The sequence below is a fragment of the Arvicola amphibius genome, chromosome 2 (genome assembly GCF_903992535.2).
Source record: "Arvicola amphibius chromosome 2, mArvAmp1.2, whole genome shotgun sequence".
NCBI lineage: Eukaryota > Metazoa > Chordata > Mammalia > Rodentia > Cricetidae > Arvicola > Arvicola amphibius.
Genome location: NC_052048.2, coordinates 3,227,400 through 3,249,423, shown reverse-complemented (window position 1 = coordinate 3,249,423; position 22,024 = coordinate 3,227,400). Strand labels below are relative to the sequence as shown.

The window sequence follows — 22,024 nt, the reverse complement described above, 5'->3', positions numbered from 1 at the left end:
TGATCCTGCATTCCACGGTGTGGAATACACAGCATTGAGAAGAAAATCTGACCCTGCACTCCACAGTGTGGAATACACAGCATTGAGAAGAAAATCTGACCCTGCACTCCACAGTGTGGAATACACAGCATTGAGAAGCTGACCCTGCGCTCCACAGTGTGGAGTATACTGCTGCTTTTGCCTGTATCCAATGAGCATGTTCCTTAAAAAAAAGGTTTAGCATGAATGGACAGGTTTATTCACAGATTATCACTTAATGTTCATTGGACAAAGGCCTGTTTTATGCCCTGTCAATCCAACCATGGAAAGAATGAAGTTTCCATTTTGGGGGTTTTCTATCTTATGGTGAATGGCACTATAAATATATGTATGTTTATTTCCAGTGTGTCTTTAGAGACTACCAAGGATCCTGTTAGGAAAGGGGACGAAGGCCAGTGAGAAGGCTCAGTTGGTACTGGATTCTTTTTGAGGTAGGATCTAAGTACATATTGTAGCCTCGTCTGGCCTTGAACTTGCAATCCTTCTGCCTCTGAAATTCTGGGTGCCCTCCTGTCCCCGTGAAAAAAACCAACAACAGATATTGGGCTAGCAAGATGGATCAGCGGTAAAGGCCCTTGCTTCCATGCCTGAGTTCCAACCTGAGTTCAATACCTGCGACTCAAAGGGTGGAAAGAGAGAACTGGTTCTGAGCTCATGAATGATGTGCAGATGTGAACACGGGCGTGCGTGCGCACACACACAAGCTATTTAAATTAAAAAACAAGGCTAAAAATAATGCTCAAAAGACACCTAGACTAATTAGCCAACATAGAGAAGGGAAACTGGGGTATATTTTAAAAAATATCTAAAGGTAGTCTTAACGTTCAACCAAGATTGAGACCCATGTTTTCTTTTTTCCTTTTGAGACATGGACTCACTTTGTGTCACTGGCTGACTTGGAACTCACTATGCAGAAGACCTTCAGGCTACCCTCCAACACACAGAGATCCACCTGCCTCAGCTGAGTGCTGGGATTAAAGGTGTGCGCCACCATACCCATTGGAGACTTATTTTTTTCTTAAGTTTATTTATTTATTTGCGTGTTTATTTTACATGTGGCTATTTTCCTTGCATGTCTGTCTATGCACCCATGCGTGCCTGGTGCCTGTGGAAACCAGAAGAGGGCACTGTAATGAATTACAGAATACTGTGGCCACCATAGGGATGCTGGGAATTGAAATAGGGCCCTCTGGAAGAGCAGGCGCTGCTCCTAACTGCTGAGCCACCTCTCACGTGTGCGTGCGCGTGTCCCCCATCACCATCCATGTCTCTTAAGCAGCTCCCTCTATTATATGAGGTAACCAGTGCTGTGCTGGCGGCTGAAGAGGCTGCATATTCTATTCTTGCCTGGATACTTGGAAACAGATGCACTTTCTCCACATACTTTCGATGAAGAAATTAGTTTTTATTCAAGTTATCTCTTATATCAACCTGGGCTTTAAATGTAATAAAAGACCATTTAAATGAAGGTTTAACATTTAAAACTATTCTACTCAGAATTACCTACATAATCTGTAGGGAGCAATGAAAACTGAAAATGTGGATCCTCCTTCCAGAACTTGCTAAGAACTTTAAGTCAGCAGGAAAGGGGCCTTAAACTAAGTATAGGACGTTTCTAAATGCAAATCATGTGCCCCAGAGGCCTTTTCCTGGCCTTTGTAACATTTTAAATTATTAATAGGTTGAAAAAGTATTTTTATTATGGATGAGTGATTGTACCTCCAAAGTCCTTTCCACGTTAAAAAAAATTACATAGTTTAGAAACATCTATTGCCAAACTATACAAAGCCTTACACTGTGAAACGTCTTTGCCTACTGATAATGTTCTAAAGGAGTTATTTCTTGTAAAGATTATTTTGAATTGTGGTGTGTTGTGTGTGTGTGTGTGTGTGTGTACGTGTGCGCACAGTTCCAAGTGTCCATGAAGCCAGATCCCCTGAAGCTGGAGTTACTTGAGGTTGTGAGCCTTTCTACATCAGTACTAGAAATCCAGCTCTGGTCCTCTGCAGGAATAAGACATGAAAAGACGAAATTTAAACTCAAACAATCTAGTTCAGAAGGCCATTTCTTTAAACTGCTGGAGGATGCAGCGATACCCTTGCCCTACACACACACACACACACACACACACTAGGTGTTATCGCCTTACCTATACTCCCAGCACTTGAGAGACTGGGGCAGGATGACTCCCCTGCCCTACACACACACACACACACACACACACACACACGCGGTGTGATGGCCTTACCTATACTCCCAGCACTTGAGAGACTGGGGCAGGATGACTCCCCTGCCCTACACACACACACACACACACACACACACACACACGGTGTGATGGCTTTACCTATACTCCCAGCACTTGAGAACTGGGGCAGGATGACTAAAAAGACTGAAGTAGAAGAAAGTAAGGAAATGTGAGAAATTAGAAAACGGGGCTGGAGAGCAGAGGTGACCAGGTTCAATTTCCAGCACCCACAAAAAAAAAAAAAAAAAAAAAAAAAAACAAAAAACCTCACAACCGCTCCAATTCCCTGCCCTCTGCTGGCCGCTGTGGGCAATGAAGGCACACGATGCTGAGCTATCAGGCACACACCAATATACGTAAAATACATAAATAAAAAGGAAAGGAGGAAAATGTCTTGGAGCCGCCATTGTTCAAAAACAAAACAAAACAAAACAAAATAGAGCAGCGGACCGCAACCGCGAGACTTCCGGGTCAGAGACCCCCAACCATTCCACACCATCCCCGTAGGAGCCCCAGCTCCGCCATCCCTCTGCCCAATGCACTTCCGTTCCCACGTCTACGCACTTCCGGTTCCGCCCCCTCCTGGCGGCGCGCTTCCGCTCCGGCTCGCCCTTTTCCACCATGGCGGTCGCGGCGCTGCAGCTGAGGCTGATCCTGTGCCCGGGGACGCGCGGTCTGCGCTCCTTCTCCTCAGCCGTCAGGCCCGCAGCCGGCCCGCGTGAGTGCGGGTGCGCCGCCGCGGGCTGGGGGGCGGGGAGGGTGGGGTGAGAGGCCGTGCAGACGAGGGGCTGCGAGCACGGGTGGGCCAGCGGGCAGGCTCACCTCCACGGACGCCTGCAGCTCCCCTTCCCCAGCTCCCTCTCCTGCAGGGCCTGCCCGCGGCCTCTTCCTTCTGCTCTTGCTCTCCTCTCATGGCAAACCTCGTCTTCCCCTCCCCCGCTGAAAATCCGTCCGCACGTGGTTGCTGGATAAATTATAGATCCCTTCATACGTCCTAGTGGCGCGTCGTGGTCTTCCGGTGTGTCCGCCCCCAGGTTTTCATTCTTCTGGTCTCCCAGATAGAAGTGTCCTAGGCTGAGTTGTGGAGGCTGGTGGGCTGGTGCAGTTCACAGGCAGCGTGCACACGCGTAGACAGTTACAGTAGACTTTATTGTCGTGGAGAGAGTGTGGAGAATGACGTGCTGTTGAAGAAGTGGCCAACCGGGCAGGGGAAGACAGGGAGGGGAGACCTCAAAAGACAAGGCGCGTCTACAGTCTTGAAGATTTGAGCGAGAGCAATGATCAAGGACGGCCAACCCGACCGGCTGTGTGGTCAGCGGACGAGCGGCAGCCGTCAGAATTAGAGTGATGGTCTGAACTTTAAGGGCTTGCAGGCATTGGGTTTTGTTAGAAGTCGTTAGAACGCACATACGATTTCTGCTTGTAAAAGGTCCCTGGCAGCAGTGTGGCGAAACCCACTTGAGCAGGGGAAGGCTGCAAGACCAGTTTGGAGGCCGTTGCTATTCCAAGTGAGGTGATGGTGACCCTGCAGAAGGTGATTTGGTTTGTAGGATGTGTTTTGAAGGTAAAGCCAAGAGGATTTATTGGTGGGTTTGATGTGAGCCTTGAAGGTATATCTCAAGGAAGCCTGGCAGGTCCTTTCCTGAGCTATCCGATGACTGGCAGTACCGTCTACAGGGACTGGAAAGGAGAAAAGCAAGGCCTTTGCCACCTGCCTTGTCGGTGAAGCACATTAAATATCTTGGTCCTCTTTTCCGTTGTCCTTTCTTCAGTGTTGGCCACACTGAGTTTGTTTACACATTCTCTGCTATCTCTTCCTAGCTGGGAAGCTAGTCTATCAGCATAGGGCCAGACAAAGAGGGGCATTTGGTGCTGCGCAGATGTGTCCAGGCGCTGAGTGAGCATTATTCCTGCTTCTCAGTAGCAAGTGTGAGGCTGCAGGTTTCCCCAATCTGCACTACTGACAAGGGATGGTGCTCACTCCTTTGTGGATTCAGTCTGAATAGAAGGGCCGTTGAGTGCCCGTCATAGCAGTGTCTAGGGTTACCGCCGTCAAGTTCCTGCTGTCTTTAATGTTCTTCCACAGCTCGTTACCTTCTGACCAAGGGGTATCTCTTCAGAATACCTTGGAGTCTCATAGTTCCATCATTGCAAGAGGAATTCTCAGATAAATCCAAGCAAGTACACTCCACGTGCCCCCAGTCCACTGCAGGACCATGGGCTGTGCCCAGTCAGAACTCTGGTTCCAAGGATCTGGGGTTCCTAGAACCTTCCATCACCTTGACCTGATTTGGAGTTTTCTGCATGAAAACATCTGACAAGCCTTAGATTCTCAGCAAGGAGAATGAAATGTATAATCGATGCCATGTAGTATAGTTAAGGGGCAAGTACTGCCTGAAAAGTTTATTTTTCCAAAACCCAGAGAATGAAATGTTGCAAAGCTGTAAGACTATGGACTTCTTCCTGAATCTACCTGTTGTTCTGATGCAGGGCCATGCTAATCTCTGTGTGGATCCAGCCTTCCTGTCTCTGCTGCTGAAGCATCCTCCGCTGGCCTTAGACATCTCACCCGCCTGCTTTTATGGCTGCCTTCTATTAGCCCTCCAGCCTTAGCTTCACGTTTGTGTCCTCTGGAGTTATTGCCCACTTATTATTAGTGTTCTCAGAGAGAAAGGACCAGTGCAGTGGATACATGGGTGTGGGGTGTTGATGTGACGGTCTTGACCATGTTTTAGGGAGGATTGGAAAGGACTTTGGAACTTTGGGTTAGAAGAGCCGTGGAACATTCAGAGCTCAGTGGTCTGCAGTTAGAGCCTTGAAGATAAGAACGTTGAGAGCAGTGTAGAAGATGGAGCCCTGGCTTGTGGAGTGTCAGAGGAAGCAAAGACTCTGCTGGGCTGTTTGTGTCATGAGTCCGTGGTGTCTGGTCAGCCGGAGCTGACCAGAACACTGGACAGTGGTGGCGCATGCCTGCACTCTTTTAATCCCAGCACTTGGGAGTCAGAGGCAGGTGATCTCTGTGAGATCGAGAACTTGGCTTACAAAGCAGATAGATACCAGGACAGCCAGGACTGTTGCACAGAGAAACCCTATCTCAAAAAAAAAAAAAAAAAAAAAAAAAAACCCACCAAAACAAACAAACCAAAAAACCAAAGCAAAACAACAGCCAAGAGTCCAGAACAACTGAAGTTAAAACCTTTGCTTCCCTGAAACAATTGGTGCTGATGAGCTGGAGCTGAGAGATTGGCGGTGATAAAGAAGAGCCTGGCATCACTGAGGTGAAGTCTGGGGAGTGTTTCCCAAGAGTCAGCACACAGAGGTGTTGCAGAGGTGACCAGAGTTGTACCTCCTTCTGGGAGCCCAGCTTGGTAATGGTGGTGCTGGTTTTGAAGGCATGAAGGGGTCTTGAAAAGCAGATGAAGCTTGGTGCTGTGGGAGCCATGAGAGGCCACTGAAGGTGCAGCTGCAGTAGCCATGAAAGCCCCAGGATTGAGGGGGCTGTGGAGAAAAGTCGAGGCTTGGCCCCATGAAGATAGCTCAGAAGAGGCGTGGGTGAACGCAGCTGACTTTCACAGAAGACCCTAACATTTGGAGATCTGGTACCGTGGGATAGCCACCAAGAGCAGCAGCAAGTGTGGGTGGAGCTGGCCCTGAGCTGAGCAGATGTCTGTGTGGGCTGTAGAGGGCAGAGCCAGAGAAGTGACCCAAGCCCTTTGAGGAGTCCAGCTCATGAGTGAACCCCACATAATTGAACATTGAGCTGTTTATATTTTTGGAGATTAGTTTTTCTTTGTTCAGGTTGTGGCTGTGCCCTGGTTCTTCCCTCTTGAACTAAGAATGCACTTGCTTTTGCCATGGAATTTCTTTGTTCCCGCTTTCCATTTTGAATGTGAAGAAAATAGGTTGTTATTCCACTGTTCCTGAATGACTTAAGTTACGTTAGAACTGCAGCCCGTGATTTTGAACAATGCTACATTATGAATTTTTGTCTTTTAGGTCCGGCATCCAGAAGTGAAAGGTCAATGAAAAGAAAGGTACACGCGTGTCACTTGTCTCTCTTGATCTCTGAGTCCCAAAGAGAGGCCGAGGGGGCTGCCAGAGGATGCTCCTCAGGGCTCCGGGGCTGCCATAGCCCGAGGGGGCTGCCAGAGGATGCTCCTCAGGGCTCCAGGGCTGCCATAGCCCGAGGGGGCTGCCAGAGGATGCTCCTCAGGGCTCCGGGGCTGCCATAGCCTGGTAGTAGTTGTGTAAGAACGCAGCAGCTTTGGGGTAGACTCACTCATGCGAACCCAGAGCACAGGCCGGTGACACCGTCAGCAGTCAGCAATCACCCCATCAGTTCCTCTCTGGGCATCCTCGGGAGTTAAGGTCAGCTGATGAGCATGGAGTCAAAGGCCCAAGCATCTGTCGTCTCGAGCAGTAGTTTTCAGAGAAACGTTTCTCACTCTGGGACATGGACCACACTGCTGCTAGTGTGTAGATGCACACTATTAAATTTTGCCTCTTAAACCCCCTTTTAGAAAAATATTTAATTTTTTGTTTCAGGTGGTTGTGAGCCACCTGATGTGGGTGCTGGGGACAGAATTTGGATGCTTTGCACAAACAGTAAATGCTCTCCACCACTGAGTCTTTTACTTAACAAATTTGTTGGGAATCCGTCTATTTATTTGTTGTTATGTGTGTGTATTGTGTGGGTGTGTGTGCTGCAGATGCAGGGTGGAGTTTGAAGGACAGCTCTGTCGAGTTAATTCTTTCCTTCCACCTTGGAGTCCCAGGGTCAAATTCAGGTGTGCACAGCCTTTCTCAGTTTCTTTCAGTCCTGGAAATCAGGTTTTGCAACTTTTCTGTATCTTAGCTATAGCTTTTGTCTTAAAATTAAAGAATATGTTTATATTGTAAAATTTTAAGTATTTTCTGTTTCTTAGGCGCTGCCTCCGAGGACAGAGAAGATGGACGTTGACCAGGACTGGCCCAGTGTCTACCCGGTTGCAGCGCCATTTAAACCCTCTGCTGTTCCTCTGCCTGTGCGAATGGGATACCCAGTGAAGAAGGGTGTGCCCTTGGCAAAGGAGGGGAATCTAGAGCTGTTGAAGGTAGGGAGCCAGTTCAGGCAGGGCTCAGAGAGCTCTCCCGTGGGCGTAGGTGGGCGTAGGTGGACTGGGCTGTATCACCAAAACACGCTCCCAAATAACCACACAGAGACTTACTATAAATGTTTGGCCAATAGCTTAGGCTTGTTACTAAGTAGCTCTTTCAACCTAAATTAATCGTATTTCTTGTCTATACCCTACCAAAAGCTGTGCCTTTTTCCAGCACAGCCTGTTCATTTTCACTTTCTCTCTGTCTGGCCGGCGACTCCGCCTTCCTTCTTCCCAGTATTCTCTGTCTGGCTCTCCCGCCTGACCTCTTTGTGTCTAGCTGTTGGGCAGTTGGCTCTGTTAAACCGGTGAGAGTAAACCATCTTCACAGTGTACAAAGGACTCTTCCAGCCTAGGTGGGTGCTCATCCCCACCCCACCTTCGTGTTAGGGCCCAGTAGAGAGCAGCTCATCGTGTTTCAGATCTTATTCAGGGAGTGATGGGTGCTGCTCGTGTAAAGAAGACTCCGGGAGTCGCGGGCATCTGATAAATTAGGTCAGTCCTCTGGCTTCTTGCGGCCTTGCTTTTGTGTCCTTCAGGTGGAACCAAGGTGGGCAGAGCAACCTGATGCTGAGAACCAGCGTGCAGATGGCACACTGATGATTGTTCTGCTCCTCCTGTTTCCACGCCCATGTGCTAGAGTTCTAACACTTTGTTAAAGTGAGGAGGAGCTGGACAGGAAGGACACCGGGTGCTGCACCCAGCAGTGGCTACGTGAGACTTGCCCAGGAGAGCATTTCCAGGCGGACATGACACAGACAGGCCTTCAGATGAAGGGAACTTGGTGCAGGCAGAGGGCTGTCACATCCCTGTCGGTGCTGACATCTGTTCGTGAGCTGGGTCACTGAGCATGCTCACTGCCTGATCTGCATCACCTAGTTTTCTTTGGTGATCCTAGGGTTTACATTTTTATGTTTCAAAAATAAGAGAACAGGTGACACATGCCTTTAATCCCAGCACTCGGGAGGCAGAGGCAGGCGGATCTCTGGGAGTTTGAGGCCAGCCTGGTCTACAAGAGCTAGTTCCAGGACAGGCTCCAAAGCTACAGAGAAACCTTGTCTCAAAAAAAAAAAAAAAAAAAAAAAAAAGGAACAGCTGCCTATTCCGCCTTTTCCATAATCCTGGCGTGTAGTTCTTTTTCCCCCCTGGACTTCAACATTCAAGTTTTTATAAAAGAGTAACTTTCTGCTTTTTAACTTTTTTTTTCCCAAATGAGTTTTATTATGGTAAATTGCTTTTTACATGCTTAACATTATTATAGAACTTGTAGGGGCTGGAGAGCTTGAACAGCTCTGAAGCACACTGGCTGCTCCTCCACTCTTCCGGTGGTTTTAATTCCACAGGCAACTCACAGCCATCTAACCCCAGTCCCTGGGGTCAGCGCGTTCCGACAGACTGCAGCTCTAGGTGTGCATGGCGTACATACATACATGCACATGGTAACTCACAGCCATCTAACCCTAGTCCCTGGGGTCAGCGCGTTCCGACAGACTCCAGCTCTAGGCGTGCATGGCGTATATACATACATGCACATGGTAACTCACAGCCGTTTAACCCCAGTCCCTGGGGTCAGCGCGTTCCGACAGACTGCAGCTCTAGGCATGCATGGCGTACGTACATATATATATGCAGGCAGAACCCTCATATATAAAAAAGAACATGAATAAGTCTTTTTAAAGCAATAACACTTAGATTCAATTTAAGTTATGCTGGTAAAAGTTACTTGTTTGAAAGGAATCAACTCTTTGACCTTTCCTAAATTTTGACTTTCTGCTATATTGTGTCAGTATGAATGTGTTCCTGACTTCATTAGACTGGTCAGTTAAGAGCCGGTGTGAAGGTGCAGGCTTGCAGTACTAGTTCTTGGGAGGCCGAGGCCAGGGGATCCGGAGTCCATAGCAAGTGTTGGGCTAGCATGGGCCACAGGAGAGGGCTCTCTCAAAAGCTTAGTTAATAAATAAATGCAATCATCTATCTAGTTGAGACTTGCTAGCTTTGTTCATTCAGTTTACGAAGTGTTTATTGTGTGTAAGCAGAAATAATATGCCAGGTTTCTTGGAGAATTGGGTGATTGACAGATTGGTGTTGTTACTCGCTTTCAAAATTATTATTGTTGTTTTCTGCATTTATGAGACTGTCTTATTGTGCAGTCCGGGGTGACCTTGCCTTCACAGTCGCCCTGAGTGCTGGAACTGCTCATGTGAGCTAACACACCCTGAGTGCCTTTGGTTTTATGGTGGAGTAGCACACGAATGCTGTAGATACAGCATAAAGAATGCTGTGGAAGTGTTTATGTTTGAACATGACTGCTGTCTTGTAAGACACGTAAAATGAAAGATGAGCGCCATCTGATTCTGGTGTATCGGAAATAAATCACACAGAGTCTCGGGGCCTGGAGCTGATGCTGTGGAAGAGCTGTCACCTTTATTTACGTGACTTACTGGTCCTGGCTCAGGCTGTAGGAATATGATCCTTCTCGTGCGTTTATGACATGGCGGGCGTGGTGATGCATGGTTGTAGCCCAGCTGCTCAGGAGGCTCGAGCAGGAAGGTCACTAGAGCCTGGGAGTCTGAGAATATCTAGGAAGTATGTTGAGACTCCAGCTCACGAGAAGGGGATGGCTGGGGGAGATTTGACTGTAACTTATCCTTTTAAAACCTCTCTGTTTTAGATCCCAAATTTCCTGCATCTGACTCCTGTGGCGATTAGGAGGCACTGTGCAGCTCTAAAAGGTACGCTTTCCTCTGGGAGCCTCAGGCTGATTTCACATGCAGAAAGACTTGAGTCTAATGAGACACAGCCTTCCGTTCTGAGTCACTGTCTCTTTCCTTTCCCTTCTGTTTTGTTGAGAGAGTTTTGTTCTTCTTTACTAGATAGCCCAGGGTGGCCTGGATATTGCTATGTAGCCCAAGCAGTAGGGTCTCCCTGTGAAGTTCTGATGGTAACACGAGCAGTGGCAGCTCTCCTTACTGTTCCGGAGGTCTCCAGGACACCCCACAACCCTAAGCTGGCTTCCCCCCAACACTGGACTAGATCCACCTGCTGTGATTCTCGCTTGTAGGTGGGTTCAGCACTTGCTGTTGAGGTAGAGAAAGTGTTTGTGTGGACTGGACAGAGCCCTGCAGCTTTACTCACAGATTGAGATGAGAGAGATTCAGGCTTAAGAGTGCAGGACGGTGCTGAATAACCGAACCGCCAGAGGGTCAGCAGTGGGACACCACACAGAGGTTATCCTTGAGTTGTCTGTCTGTCTGTCTGTCTATCTATCTACCTACCTATCATCTGTCTATCTACCTACCGGTTATCCTTGAGTTGTCTGTCTGTCTGTCTGTCTATCTATCTACCTACCTATCATCTGTCTATCTACCTACCTACCTATCAATCTATCATCTGTCTACCTACCTACCTGTTGGGAGCAGTGAGACCCCAGATCCTGAATTTCTTGTAATCCCCTGATCTGAGTGCCTACAGCTACTCTGAGCATGCGACCTTGAGGAGTTCCTGATGGCAGGAGAGTGGTTTCTGGTGGGTTTGGCTGGGGTGTGGCTATCTCTATATAGTCTGCCCCTGAACACAATAAAGGGGGTATTCTTGGGGAATTCAAGGATGACCTGTGTCTCTGTCTCTCTGTCTGTGTGTGTTTGTGTATTTTAACCTCCAGCCTCTTGCCCGAATCTCACTAACTGGGTTCAAGCACACCCAACGCAGACACGGTGGGGGGGGGGGTGCGGAACCTACCTACCTATCTACATACCTATCTATCTATCTATCTACCTACCTATCATCTGTCTATCTATCTACCTACCTACCTACCTACCTACCTACCTACCTGAGGCAGGGTCTTGCTGTGTAGCCCAGATTAATCTGAAACATGCTCTATAGAAAACTGGCCTCCACCTTGCAGTGATCTTCCTGCCTCTGCCTCATGATTCATACTTGACCTGGTTAATTGTTAACACTGACAACTTAAAAGTGATTCGTACATGTGGCTAATCTATTCCATCCCTGCCTCTCATCCCAGAAAAATCTCTTAGTTATCACTTAGTTCTTGTAATCCCTTCCAGAGAACCGAGTTTCTTTGTTTTTGCAGTGTGTGCTTTGTGTGCCGTGCCTGCGTATGAAGAACAGCGGTAACTGTAGGAACATGGCCACTGCAGCTCCAGAGCTGCTGACTTGGAGCAGCGTCTGTTGCTCCCTGGACGTTGGCGTGTCTTGTCATCCACCTGCATCGTGGCCTCTCCTTCCCACATAGATTAGTAGGACTTTTTGTTTTGTTTTGTTTTCCGAGACAGGGTTTCTCTGTAGTTTTGGAACCTGTCCTGGAACTAGCTCTTGTAGACCAGGTCTCCAACTCAGAGATCTGCCTGTCTCTGCCTCCTGAGTGCTGGGATTAAAGGTGTGCACCACCACCACCCAGTGAATTATTAGTACTTTCCTTGTAGTATGACCAACTACCCAACTGAAACAACTGTGGGCGATTTGTTTGGGTTCATAATTGAGGGATTCTAGTCTGTCATGGCAGGGAAGGTGTGGCTGTGGGCTCCTGACTGGCACAGCTGGAGTGTAAAGTGGCTTCTTGGCTTACTGTCTTGGCAGATGAGGAGGCAGAACAGTAACCCCACACCAATCTCCTCTAGCCAGGCCCTACCTCCTAAAGGTTCGACTGCCTCCCAGAGCAATGCCACCAGCTCACACAAGTGAGCCTGCGGAGGAATGCCACTCCTACTGGCAGCAGTGACTTGGAGGCAGACATTTTCACGTAGTTCTCGTGTGTGTGTGTGTGTGTGTGTGTGTGCGCGCGCGCGCGCGCGCGTGCACGCTTTGGGGTATTCTGTTGTTGAAGAGTAAGCACCTTCAGGTGCATCCTGGTGTCTCTGGTTATCCCAGCAGAGGCTCTGTCTGTGTGCAGAGAACTTGTGACTTTTTAGGAAAGGAACAAAACCTAGGACATTTCTAAAAGTGACAACCGTTCCAGATTGATGTCCCACAAATTGAATTTCATTCTTTTTAATCTTGTAAAAGCCAGTTAACAAATGCATTCCGATATACCGTGATAAATTGCATTTTTTTATCTTTTTAATTTTTAAAAAAGTAATTTTAAAGTGACATTTCTTCTGTATTTGCGTGTTAGGGCATGTGCTGGCCATGGTGTGCATATGGAGGTCAGAGATACCTTATGAGACTCAGTTCTCCTTCCTCCGTTTGGGTCCTTGGATCAAGCTCTGGTAGTCAGCCTTGGCAGCAAGCCTCTACTCTCTGAGCCAACTTGCCGACCCCGTTTCTCTTTTAAACATTTGTAAATGTGCTTGTATTCGAGCAGCGGTTGACTTGATGAAGGTGTTCTCCGGTTCCTAGACTGAAGCAAGGGCTTCTGTGTAGCACATTCGTGTGGCAGCACTGTTTCCTGCGGAGCATAAATGAGCACTTTCTCATTTCCTAATTACACCTCTGCCGTCTCTGGCTTGAGAGTGCAGCTTCCAGAAGACTCAAAGTTTTTTAGCATTTCTTCTCAGTTTTCTTTCAAAGTAGGTCACTTCAGATTTTATATCTAACTTGCAAATGGAAAATGTGAAATGCAGGAAAGTTCAGTAATTTACCAAGGCTGAACAGCCAGAGGAGAAGTTACATAAACGCCGAGGCTCTTCAGAGTCGACCACTGCTGCACCTATCAGACACTAATGGGCTATTATGTGCTTCCCACTTGGCTGTGGTTTTTTGGGGCACGTAATTTAGGTAATTTAATGTAAAAACTGTAATTATCATCTGATGATTGAAATAACTTATTTGCAGTTTAAAAGAAAAAATATTCTGTACAAAACCAAAAGTCTGTGAACTGTTAGACTGGTCTCTACAAGTGCTTGGTGGCCTGCATCCTGGCGTAGGGTGCTGCCTGAGTCCACGGTGGAAATGACGGTCAGCTCTGCCCTCTTGTCTTTCCTTCACATCAAAATATTCTCCATTTCGGTGATGCCTTCCTTCCCTCACATACAGGCTTTAGGGGTTTGTTGTTTTGTGGGGGTTCTGTTTGAGACAGGGTCTTGAGTGTGGCTCGGTCTGGCTGTCACTCCCTGTGTAGCCCAGGGTGGCCTTGAATTCAAGACCTCCTGCTGTAGCTGCCCAAGCCACTGATGGCAGAGGACCTTTGTAATTCAGAGTGACATTTTACAGACTCTTACAGACTCTGCTGAAGCCTAAAGGAAGAAGACCGAAGAACTGCAGCTGGGAAGTTGTTAGCTTGGGGAAACGTCACAGGCGAAGGCCTCTCCATGTCCCCCGGTTATCTGTCACAGATGGCCAGCTTTTCTCACAGTGTGCTTTGAAGGGGAAGCCTGAGTCCTTGAGGTCCGCTGTTCACAGCCTGAGGAACTGGTTGCTTTCATTTGCTCTTAGAGTGGGACTCTTCAAGGACTGAAAAGAGCCCCGGTGTGAGAAGTCTTCATCCTCAGCTAAAACCCTCTTCCATGCAGACTTGACCACGTAGGGCGCTGTGAAGTCAGATCCCAGTAACTGGGAAGCTGGCAGCTTCTCCCCATCAACAAACTGGGAACTGAGTTTATACCTCAGCTCGGGGAATGAGAGCCCTGTCCATAAGTGCTTGAGACCCAGGACTACCTTCTGTCTAGGGTCACCCCACTTCTCACGAGAGTCACATGGAAGAACAAGAGTTAGTGTTCGGACCCTGTGGCGATGCTATACGTGAGGTTCAGGAAGAATGCTGACAGAACTTAGCTCCTTCCGGGGTTCCAGTTCCTGTTGGTTGATCTTTCTAGTGGTGTCGATTTGGGAATGGTTATCACTCCTTCTTGCTGCCCACAAGCAGTAGACTCTGGACACCAAGCTGTCTGCCTGTTGCTGACTCGCAGAGCCTGGCATGTCCATCATGGGTGTTCTCGGTTTCAGTGCTGGGGACTGGGCCGTGGGCATGGCAAACTCTCAGCCACACCCCAGCATCCCTGCTCCCCACTAGACTGGACAATCAAGGTAGGGTGGACCGCAGAGGAAAGGCCGATGCAGAGGACAGCTTACCCGTGCCTGTCCTGTCTCCAGCCTGTGTCACACGGCGATCATTACAGAACTGTGAATGAGATAACTTTCCGTCTTCTCAGATTTCTGCACGGAGTGGCCAGCTGCACTGGACAGCGATGAGAAATGTGAGAAGCATTTTCCGATCGAGATCGACACAGCTGACTATGTGTCCTCAGGACCATCTGTTCGGAACCCCAAAGCACGAGCGGTGACGCTGAGGGTAAGAGGAGCATTTACACCGTGGCTGCTGTTGATGTGTTTTAAGTGCATTCTGTATGTCGTTATAAAACGAATGTGTGTTTTACTGCTCAGTCCTCCTTTGTGTTTAATGGGATGGTATTGTGCGTGCATTGTAATATGATCGTTGTATTTCCTAGGAATAAGCATGGCTAGCGATTATTAAACAGTCATTAGTTTTGTTCTGTGGAGTGGTTCTCTCCTTCCACCTTTACATGAATTCTGGGGGCTAAACTAAAACACCGTGGTGAAGGAAAACAAATTCTATAATATAATTGCATTCATGACTTTCTTACTACTGAGACAAAGTACCTAACAGAAGCAGTTTAGGGCAGATTTACCTTGCTATGCTTTCACGGTGGGGAAAGCATAGCAGCAGGAGCGTGGGGGCAGCTCACTGGTGCCTCTGCATCTGTGAGCAGCAAGCTTGGCCTGGATGAGGAGCCACACCGTAACATGGAGGCTGTCCTCCAGATTCCTGATTCCTCCAGCCAGACCCTGCTTCCCAGAGGTTCTGTAACATCTCAGTGCAGCACCACCACCTGTGGATAAAGTATTCAGACACATGAGCTTGTGGGGACATTCACGTTCAAAGCACAACAATAGTATTTACAGGGATCACATTTATTGCGTGTGTGTGGCCTGTGAACATTTATGTATGCCTGTTTTTCTGTGAATGTGTTGTGTTTGTGTGTGTGCATGCTTTCTGTATATATACATATGTGTTTGTACATATGTATGCATGTGTGTATGCTTGTTTTTGTTTGTGTGTGTGTATGTGTGTATGCTTGTTTCTGTGTATGTGTGCATGTGTGTATGCTTGTCTCTGTGTTATGGTATATATGCATGCATGTGCTTGTTTGTGTGTTTGTGGGCTTGTGTGTGAGATTGCATGTCTGTAAATATGTGTGGAGGTGCTGTGCTCGAGTCAGGAACCATCTTATTAACTAGTTAAGACAGGACCTGTCCTGTGAACCCAGAGCCTGTTGATCTGCCTAGCCAGCCTGCTCAGGAGACCCCGGCTCCGCCTGAGCTGCAGTTACAGGCAGTCCTGATGTTTCCGTGGGAGCTGGGATCTGAATGCAGGACCTTATGCTTGTGCAGCCGCTTCTCCGGGCCCCACCGTGCAAATCTACAGAATTTTTCCAAGTCATAAAAGTTGCTCAGAATTAGAGACACTTCATGTTTGTGTGAGACTTTACTTCAGAAGTGCTTTCTTTCCTCAGCCGGGCAGTGGCGCACACCCTTAATCCCAGCACTCAGAGGCAGAGGTGATCTCTGTGAGTTCGTGGTCAGCCTGGTCCACAGAGCAAGTTCCAGGACAGTCTTAAAGCTACAAGAAACCTTGCCTTGAAAAACAAACAAAAAGTGCTTTCTCCTGTTAATCGTGTATATTTCTGCAAAAATCCTGTGAACTTAGTTGTGCTGAGAAAACCGTCTTTGTGGGAGATAAGTGACGTGAGGCTACAGAGCAGGTGGCAGACCTGGAGGCCTGGCTCGGTTCTTATGTGGGTGCCCCAGCTCTGTCACGTTTGCCCGCCTGTATGGGAGGCATTTTATGTACTTGGGCATTCTTCAGTGTCCTGTAGTTCTTGAGTTAATGTGTGGACATTTGAGGATAGCACGTCTCACCACTGCCTCCTGTGGCCGGAAGTGGCAGCGTTGTTTGGGGATAATGTTACTAGCACAAGACTGGAATCCGCAGCTTGTGAAGCAGGTGTTTGGGAAGAGAGGCTGTGAAGGACACTTGGCCTTGAAGCCAGTGTTGGTCCAGCTCAGCGATGAGGGGTTTGCAGTGCCCTTGCGGCCTGGGAGGTGGCGTGAATGTGCCACAGAGCCACTACTGAAGAGCTTCAGAGTCTGGCTAGAATCTTTTCATCTAGGATGCTCGTGTGCCTGTGAGCTTTAAAACAGGGATTGCAGTCATAATCAACATTGCTGCCAGTGTTTTGAACATTGGCATAAAAATTGGAATTTAAATTGTTATTGTTTACTGTTTTAATTTCGTAGATGTTTAAAAGTCACTGTATCCTCATTAGGGTATACCTATACACCTCACTACGTGTATTCTCACACTCCCTAGTGTGAAAGGTGCTCCTCTCACTGCGTGCTGTCACCGCACCTGCATACATACATGTACACACTGGCACTTTAGAGTGGTGTGCTGCTCTCTTCACATGACTATTTCTCCATATTGTTACCTGTCAGTCAGCACAGTGAGTTGCTTATTTATCAAGCATACTCTCTCCAGAAGACAGCGATGGCTCTCGCCGCCTGCAGAGGGCAGTGTGAAAGTGAATTATTTGCTGAGACAGGGTCTCGCTGAGGAACCCCAGCTGTCTTGAACTTGAGGTCCTTCTGACTGCTGGGGTGTGGGCATGCACCACGACTCAGTTCCTTTTTAAACTTTATATGTTAATTTACCAAACACCTCCACTGTTGCCGAGAACAGAGCAGACAGTGTTCTCCCCTCAAAGGTCGTAATTCGGTGAAGAAATGGAATAAGCTGCTGTGCAGTGGTGTCGTGACAGAAGGCCAGGGATACTGCACTAAGAGGTGAAGATGGTAGAATCTGAGAATCCTGCTTAGCCTCTTTTCTTCTTCATGAGGTTTCAGTTCCTTCTTACTCCTGATGCCTTCCAGAGAATAAACTATGCTTGCTATGACAGGGATATGGTTGCCACCTCTCCCTGAAGACTTGGGTTTTGAGAGCTTGGTGTTCAATGTGGCAGTGATTAACTGGGGCCTGTGGAGGTTCTTGAGTCGTGGGGTACCCTCCTGGGGAGGGAGGGACTGACACTGCTTGTGAGACCTGGGCTTGTTCTTTACAGAGCAAGCTGTTAGTGGAGAAGCTGAGCCTGAGATGCTATCTTGGCTCTCTGTCCTGTGATGTGGTTGTTCCTTCCTATAGGGCCAGTGGCATGTCCTTGCACCCCCCAGAACTGCAGATGAATAAACCTGTTTCTTTATAAAGTTGATCAGCTGTTGATGGGAGGCCACGTGTTGGTTCTCAGCTGCTCAGACCTGAAATAACCACACAGAAACTATTATTTCAATCACTGCTTGGCCCATTTGCTCTAGCTTCTTATTGGCTAACTCTTACATCTTAATTTAACCCATTTCTATTAATCTGTGTATCGTGCCACATAGCCATGGCTTACCAGGTAAAGTTCCAGTGTCTGTCCCCAGCGGGGCTACATGGCTTCTCTCTGACTCCACCTCCTTTTTCCCAGCATTCAGCTTAGTTTTTCCTACCTACCTTTATTCCCTGCGCAGGCCCAAGCAGTTTCTTTATTCACCAATGGTAATCACAGCATGCAGAGGGGAATCCCACATCAATCAACTTTAGAAATTTTATTATAATAACAAAAAATAGGCTAGTAGTATTTTATTGAACTATATTCTAATGTCAGACTTACCTATCTCTAGTTAATATCTTAACCCTTGACACAATTCTCTGCGAACTAAAGAGTTCTCATTCAGTCCTGTGTTCCTGTGTCTTCAGGAAGACTAACTCCATGGGAAGTGGAACTAAGGCCAGTACACTGAGAACCACTCCTGTAAATAATTCAGTTTAGAGGTGGCCTGGTGGCACAGGCCTATGATCCTCGCACTGAGGAGGCTAGGGTGACAGTCTCAAGCCTGAGGCACTTGGGCTACAATTGTACTTGAGTACAATTTACCTAGGTTCTGTCTTAGCAGACAGAACGATTAAACTCACTGTCTCCTACATGTTCCAGTAGAAGTAGAAACAGCTTTTCTCTCTTGGCCTTGCTGGGGATTGTACCTGAGATCCTGCAGATGTGCACGGCAGACACTCCCCAGTCGCCCTTTAGAGAAAAGACTCTGAGCTAGGAATATAGCTACTGGCAGAGTGCTTGCCTCATGTGTGCTAGGCAGCGCTTTAATCCCCAGTTTGCCAAAAGGCAGTATGGGGATGAGGGAGGAAAATGTTTTTTTAAGCAGCCCCCACAGCCTTAAAAAAAGTGTATTCAAGCCAGGTGGTGGTGCACACCTTTAATCCCAGCACTTGGGAGGCAGAGACAGGTGGGTGGGTCTCTGCGTTCAGGCAACTTCCAGTACTGGTTCCATAGCTACTGAGAGTCCCTGTCTTAAAAATATATATATATATTCATTTGTGTGTGTGTGTGTGTGTGTGTGTGTGTGTGTGTGTGTGTCCCCTTCTGTGGTGGCCAAGGGCAACTGTGGGAGTCTGTTTTCTCATTCTGCCGTGTGGGGTCTGATGATGGAGCTCAGGTCACCAGGCTTGGTGGTCAGGGCTCTGTGCCAGGCAGCACTTCACCAGCCTGCCAGACAAGCTCCTACCAGCTGTGGAGCTTCCCTGTGTGATGTTCCGTCCTCCTGGAGCGTTTACAGTCCGGGTGCCATTTCTGTTGCTGGACCAGTTGCGGCCATGCAGTAACCTGCTCTCATAGCGGAGAGGCCGGGAGTGCCTAGGTCTGTGCTGTCTGAGTGTCCAGTGCACTGACAGCGATTGGGTTTCTTTCGTTAGTGCTTCTTACAAGCTCGGTGTCGATCCTGTGGGAAGGTGCACACGCCAGCACTGAGGAAGAGTCCGTACTGTGTCTTGCTTTGCCTTTCCGCTTTCCGAGAGTAACACTGGGTTGTGTGCTTTGCTGACTGCTGGCTGTGTACAGAGAAGTTGGGCAAGGTTTGTTTCCGTGAGCTTAATGTTGATTTAAATGGCAGTGCTGCCTTTCTTCATTACGCAAATTGCAGGATGTTTTTTACATACTCTTTTCTTGTATTTTTAAGGTTAAACTTTCCAGTTTGAATTTAGACAACCATGCAAAGAAGAAACTTATAAAACTTGTAGGAGATCGGTATTGCAAGAACACCGATGTGCTCACTATCACCACAGACAGGTGGGTGGAGCCTCGCAGACTAGCGTTCTTTAGTGTGTTTGTGTGTGTGTGTGTGTGTGTGTGTACGCGCGCGCACTTGTGCCTCTGTGCAGTTGTGTGTATGTGTACAACATCTGATAATGCTTCTTTTTCTATCGATGATAGTATCTGTCATTTATCCAGATAAACGTTATGGTTTATGGTTTATGGTTTGGTTATGTTATGGTTTAAGCTGGCAGCTATGGAGAGTTAAAAGACTTTTAAATAAGCCACACGAGGCTTTTATTTTGTATTTTAAAGAGATTGGAGCAGTTGTTAATCTTTCTATCTTACTGTTCTAAAAGTGCCACATGCCATTCTCATAAGAAGTTTTACTTAATACTGGAATGTTAGTTCAATTTAAAATAGCAGCAATAAACATGTAGTACAGCTCATTCTTGAAAGAATCAGCATCTGCTTTTTTTTAAAGATTTATTTCTATTTTATTTATATGAATGTTTTGCCTGCATTTATGCAGTGGCCATGGAGGCCAGACGAGAACATCAGATCCCCTGGAACTAAAATTACAGATGGCTTTGTGAACTGCCATCTTGGTGTTGGGACCTGAACCCAGGTCCTCTGCACAAGCAGCCAGTGCTCTTATCAGCAGATCTGTCCCCAGTCTTGTCTGTCCTGCTTTTCAAATGGACTCGTTAGACCAGGGGCTGTTCACCTGGCTCTGAGCTCTGAGATGGTAACGAGAACTTCTTGGGCGTATGATGTTTAAAGTAGTTCAAATAAAACCCCAGTAATGATGAGAGCCAAGATTGATAACAACAGTATTTGATATCCTGAATATTCTCTCTCCCTCTCTCTGAAGATAGTATCTCACTGTGTCATCCTGACTAGCCTAGAACTCTCTCTGTAGACCAGGATGGCTCAAACTCACAGAGATCCACCTGCCTCTGCCTCCCAGGTGTGTCACCAAGTCCAGCTATCCTGAATATTCTCAGCACAGAATTTTGCTAAGGCAGATAAAATTCAAAGAATTCTACCTGTCGACTTTAGAATGTCTTGTGAATTATCTGTATGCTAAAACTTTGACCTCTCCTCTCCTTAAAGATGCCCTCTGAAGAGACAGAACTATGACTACGCGCTGTATCTCCTCACAGTCCTGTATCACGAGTCTTGGGTAAGTGTGTGTGTGTGAGTGTGTGTGTGTGTGAGTGTGTGTGTGAGTGTGTGTGTGCGTGTGTGTGTGTGTGCGTGAGTGTGTGTGTGTGTGTGTGCGTGTGTGTGTGCACATGCACATGAATACATGTGTGCCGTACTGCAGATGTGTAGGAAATGTGTGTGAAGATCATGAGGTGGTTCATTCGACCAGTCTCGGGACGGTGCTCCTTTGGTGCTGGTGTTACAGGCCTGTGCTGCCGTGCGCTGCTCGTAGAGATGCAGCAGAGTGGAGCGGTGGTGGAGAAGCCAGCAGTTCACTGAGTGAGAGGTGTGGTGGCTTCCGAGTGGGGACCCTTGGTGGGGCCTGGGGTGATGGGCGAGCCCGAGCCGCCGTTTTCATTGCTGCTGACAGTGGGGAGGTTTAACAGGAGTGAGCGGGGAGTGGAAGGGGAATTGGTAACAGACCCAGCCTGCGGCTCTTTCCTCCTGCAGGGCTCTCTGCCGCGATTCCTCTGTGCTCTATGTCCTAGCTTTGGGAATGTCATTATGGTGGCAGTTAATCTGTTTCCTGTCAATTGATGGAGAACTGCCGTTGGCCTGAGATAATTAAGTTCCCTTTGAACCGAGAACATGCTTAAATTAGCTGCAGGTCTATAGCTGCTGTTGAAAGAGTTAATAACAAACAGTAAAGCCAGCCAGTGTGGAGTCACTTACTCTGCGAGCTACTTGGGAAGTGAATTCACCGGAGGAAATGACAGGCACCCATAAATCCAGTGAAAGTTGACTTGCTGGCTTCTTCCCGTGGTTGTGACATATGATCCAGTAGGCTGTACTCGGGACTCATCACGCCTTTCATCTTTCATACTAACCGCTTTGGTGCCGGAGTACCTAGCCATGCATAACTGTCTTAAACAGCTGTAATTAAAGAATTCCGATATTAAAATTGGCACTTGATCCTTCCTGAGCAGGCTGCATCAGGGAAGAGACGCTGAGGTGCCGAGGCGCTGTGGAGCTTTGCTGGGCTCTGGGAAGGTTTTACTGAATTGAATTCTGTTTTCCTTCACCAACTTGGAATTCATACTTGAAACTGATGTTGCCACCGGGTGTTTGATCCAGCGTTTAGAGTCCAGGGCTGTGTTCTCAGTGGCCTGGCCTCTGGACTCTTGGTGCGCAGACGTAACTATCCCTTGGCTTTTTAGAGTTCTTTGGAGACTGCTTCTGGAATGTGCTCACCTAGACTTTAGGATCAGGATGTTTGCTGCGTACAGTCAGACAAGTTAACGATAGCAGTGCCAATCATCCTCAGTCAGTGGAGACGC

General features: G+C 47.7%; 1 protein-coding gene across 1 annotated transcript in view; it reads left to right on the top strand.

The window, feature by feature from the left end:
- Positions 1-2,872: 2,872 nt before the first annotated feature.
- The window catches only part of Mrps35 (mitochondrial ribosomal protein S35), a 34,355-nt gene continuing 15,203 nt past the window's right edge, over positions 2,873-22,024 (top strand). Inside the window, exons 1-7 of the mRNA XM_038320969.2 lie at positions 2,873-3,005; positions 6,284-6,321; positions 7,213-7,380; positions 10,097-10,157; positions 14,532-14,671; positions 19,465-19,574; positions 20,655-20,724. Coding sequence (XP_038176897.1) covers positions 2,909-3,005; positions 6,284-6,321; positions 7,213-7,380; positions 10,097-10,157; positions 14,532-14,671; positions 19,465-19,574; positions 20,655-20,724 — 684 coding nt within the window. The 5' untranslated portion in view covers positions 2,873-2,908. The remainder of the gene's footprint in view (positions 3,006-6,283; positions 6,322-7,212; positions 7,381-10,096; positions 10,158-14,531; positions 14,672-19,464; positions 19,575-20,654; positions 20,725-22,024) is intronic.